Source organism: Sprattus sprattus (assembly GCF_963457725.1).
Source record: "Sprattus sprattus genome assembly, chromosome: 14".
In the NCBI taxonomy this organism is placed as follows: domain Eukaryota; kingdom Metazoa; phylum Chordata; class Actinopteri; order Clupeiformes; family Clupeidae; genus Sprattus; species Sprattus sprattus.
The window spans coordinates 12,266,965-12,269,910 of NC_137912.1; the positions used below are offsets into that span (position 1 = coordinate 12,266,965).

At 45.9% G+C, this 2,946-nt stretch overlaps 1 protein-coding gene across 2 annotated transcripts in view; it reads right to left on the reverse strand.

The window, feature by feature from the left end:
• chst11 (carbohydrate (chondroitin 4) sulfotransferase 11) overlaps positions 1-1,566 on the reverse strand; it is a gene marked incomplete at both ends in the record, with an annotated part of 39,525 nt that extends 37,959 nt beyond the window's left edge. Inside the window, one exon of one of the 2 annotated variants that reach the window (XM_080851079.1) lies at positions 1,464-1,566. In XM_080851079.1, coding sequence (XP_080707205.1) covers positions 1,464-1,566 — 103 coding nt within the window. Of the gene's footprint in view, positions 1-1,448 lie in introns of both variants that reach the window. The other variant, XM_080851078.1, reaches the window with a different exon arrangement.
• Positions 1,567-2,946: the final 1,380 nt, after the last annotated feature.

Consider the following 2,946-nt stretch of genomic DNA (forward strand, 5'->3'; position numbering starts at 1 on the left):
TCAACAACCCAAAACCAACTAACGCTTTATTAAGGGCGTAGTCATATAGGTATCAGGAGATTTCTTCTTCCACATTGAGATCTGAGAATTTGTCTCAAACACACACACACATACACAGAGAAAGATAGGAGAAATAGATAAAGAGTGAGGTCTACGTGGTTCATTTTCTTACATGCAGAAGGACGGTCACAACAACATAGCCTTAATACGTAAACATACTCTTGGGAGATGTAACAGCAGGCCTACTAGCCTACTATCATTCTAGGCTGCTCCTCGGGGCACAGACGCTAGACGGAACCCTTTATGTGCGTTGATCATATCTGACCTGACAGTGCATACGAAAGGCGACCGCAGTGTTCCCTAGAATGTCGTCCTTTCGAGTGGACAGCGGGGGTGAAGCCCACCCGCTGGGTTTTTTAAAGGCGCGTATTAGCATGTTGTTAGGTCGCATTTGATGTCGTGGTGCAGGGGGGGCATTCCGACGTGGTCTTGAGAGTGTTCGCAGGCCGATGGCGTTGGTGACTCACCGGCTTCAGAGAAATTCCATCGCGACGGAGAGGAATATGACATACAATGGTGACAGGACCACTGAAGTATGGTCCTAGCTGTGATGTAACGTTTTTGTTCCTCTTATATTGTCTACACATCTAGGCGTAACACAGCCATGTAAATTTATTTACTAAAAAAGATTAAACTTCCCTGCTTCACTGGATTCGTAAAGGTTAAAATGCATCGTATTTTGGGTGCTTCGCAGCGTGGCAATGCTCACGCTTAATTCGAAATGATGAAACTGTCGGAGAAGCTAGAGTGTGGAACTTTTAATATTCCCAGGGGTCTTTCAAATAAATACACTGTGTTTGTATACATTCGCACCCAAAGGCCTCACAGAAACCATCCACTGTATGTCAATATTGGTGAAATGCTGTTTGTACAGTGTGAGACTTGCGCTCGAAATGAGAGGTCTTTGATTCCCAGTACAGAGCTGCTACTGTATCCGAAGACTCGGTGGACGGAGAGCCTCCGCTGCTATTGAACGGAAACAATGACCGGTGGTGAAAAAGACCGCCACGCTCCATAGCGCGTATTCTTGGCTAAGGGTGTGACGATATAACGGGTGTTTAAGACTATATCCTTTAAACGAATGAGTGTGATAACACTGATGATTTTAAATCATCCATCCTATGCAATACACTTCGAAAAAAATGCCATGCCGAGTAAAGCCATTTAACCCTTAAATCCAATCACTGGTCATAGCCTAACGTGTCTGTGCCGGAGTTCTGGTGTTCCGCTACCCCCGATCAATACCGGCTCTCATTATTTATTAATGCCATTTTAGACGCGTGAAACACCGACAGCTTCCATGTCAATACACACAAACGAGACACGACGAAGAGGCATCACAACTCAATGAAAAGCAATGGATGGAGGGAGAGAAAACAAAGTCCTACCTGGCTGGAACATACTTTGGAAATAAAAGATGACCAGTATGAACGATCCCAAACAAGTGGCCAATACCATCCGACAAATTCTGCTCATCCTCATTAGTTCGAGTAAAGTCTGTTTCATGGCTAGTGCGGAGGAACAGCGGGCGGAGTGGGTTCTTGAGAGCGACGGCTGGTGTGATCCGGGCAGCGAAGTCTGGGGAGAGCCGCGCTGTGATGCTGATGATGGCACTACCTCCAGTTGCCCAGACTCAATGTGCTCCGTTCTCACCCCGGAGCGTACTATTCGTCTCTCCACGCCGAACTATAGGGGTAGTAGGAAGAACCCTACACTGCTGCCCCCTCTCGCAAATCATCAAGTGAGCGCGTCCATTCGTCGGTAGCCACTGCCTAGTAACCTACTCGAATACATCTATTCTCCCAGATATCTTCTTCAGCCGTCGTGATTGATACGTAACTTGTATGCAATCTTAAAATGACGGCATGTGTCGTGAAACCCTTTATGGCATCTTGTAGCCTATAGACTACCTCGTTCAAAGACACAGCCATGCCGATCACGGCTACATGAGTGACTTATAGGCCTAAAGCGGGGCACTAGAGCAGTGGTTCTCAACCTTTTTTCAGTTTTGTACCCCCTGTGAAATATTTTTTCAGCCAAGTACCCCCTAACCAGCGCAAAGCATTTTTGATTGAAAAAAATATGTTATACACAGCTCTATGCCATCATTGTCTGATTTATTAAACTGTCAGCACTGAAGATTGAACATTGAATATTGTTGCATTGAACTGAGTGCGTTTGCAATTACATTTTAGTAAGAAACTTGTGCTTGTGCTTCGCTGAAAATCTTTGTCAGTCTTGGTGGCAAGGAGGCAACTGCTGTGATCAAGCTCTTCTCCAGGCACAGTCTGTTTCTCTGCTTTGTTTTGATCACAGTCATTGCAGAGAAGGAGGCCTCACATAAATATGTGGAGGCATAGGGTAGTAGCTGCTCCAAAGCTTTCTCTCCCAGGTCAGGGTGCTCCTGCTTCACACACATCCAAAACTGTGTGAGTGTGGATGTGGCAAACTTCATCTGGAGTCCACGGTCAGATGACACTTCCATGAGTGTTTCCTGATTAGTGACAGCGCTTCCACATGCTTCGGACAACAGAAATGGGTTTTTCACCCAATCCAGCTGTGTAGATTTCTCCTCCATGTCAGGAAAGGAGGAAATTGAAAATTAAAATGTTGAATCAAATTGGTCTAATGTCCCACGATGACCAACTGGACTGGAGCTCTGTCCACATCCTCACTAGAGAGAAATCCCCCTGTGCAGAGGCTCTTCTCCACAGCTCTGCTTTCTTCGGGAAGCCTCCCACCTTGTCATACAGGTTTAAAATGCTGGTGTCCTTTCCCTGCAGACATATTCAGTTCGTTCAGTTTGCTGAATATATCTGCCAGATAGCACATATTTGCAAGCCAGTCTGTGTGGCATTGGGGGATCTGTGCTCAATCAGAAAGGTC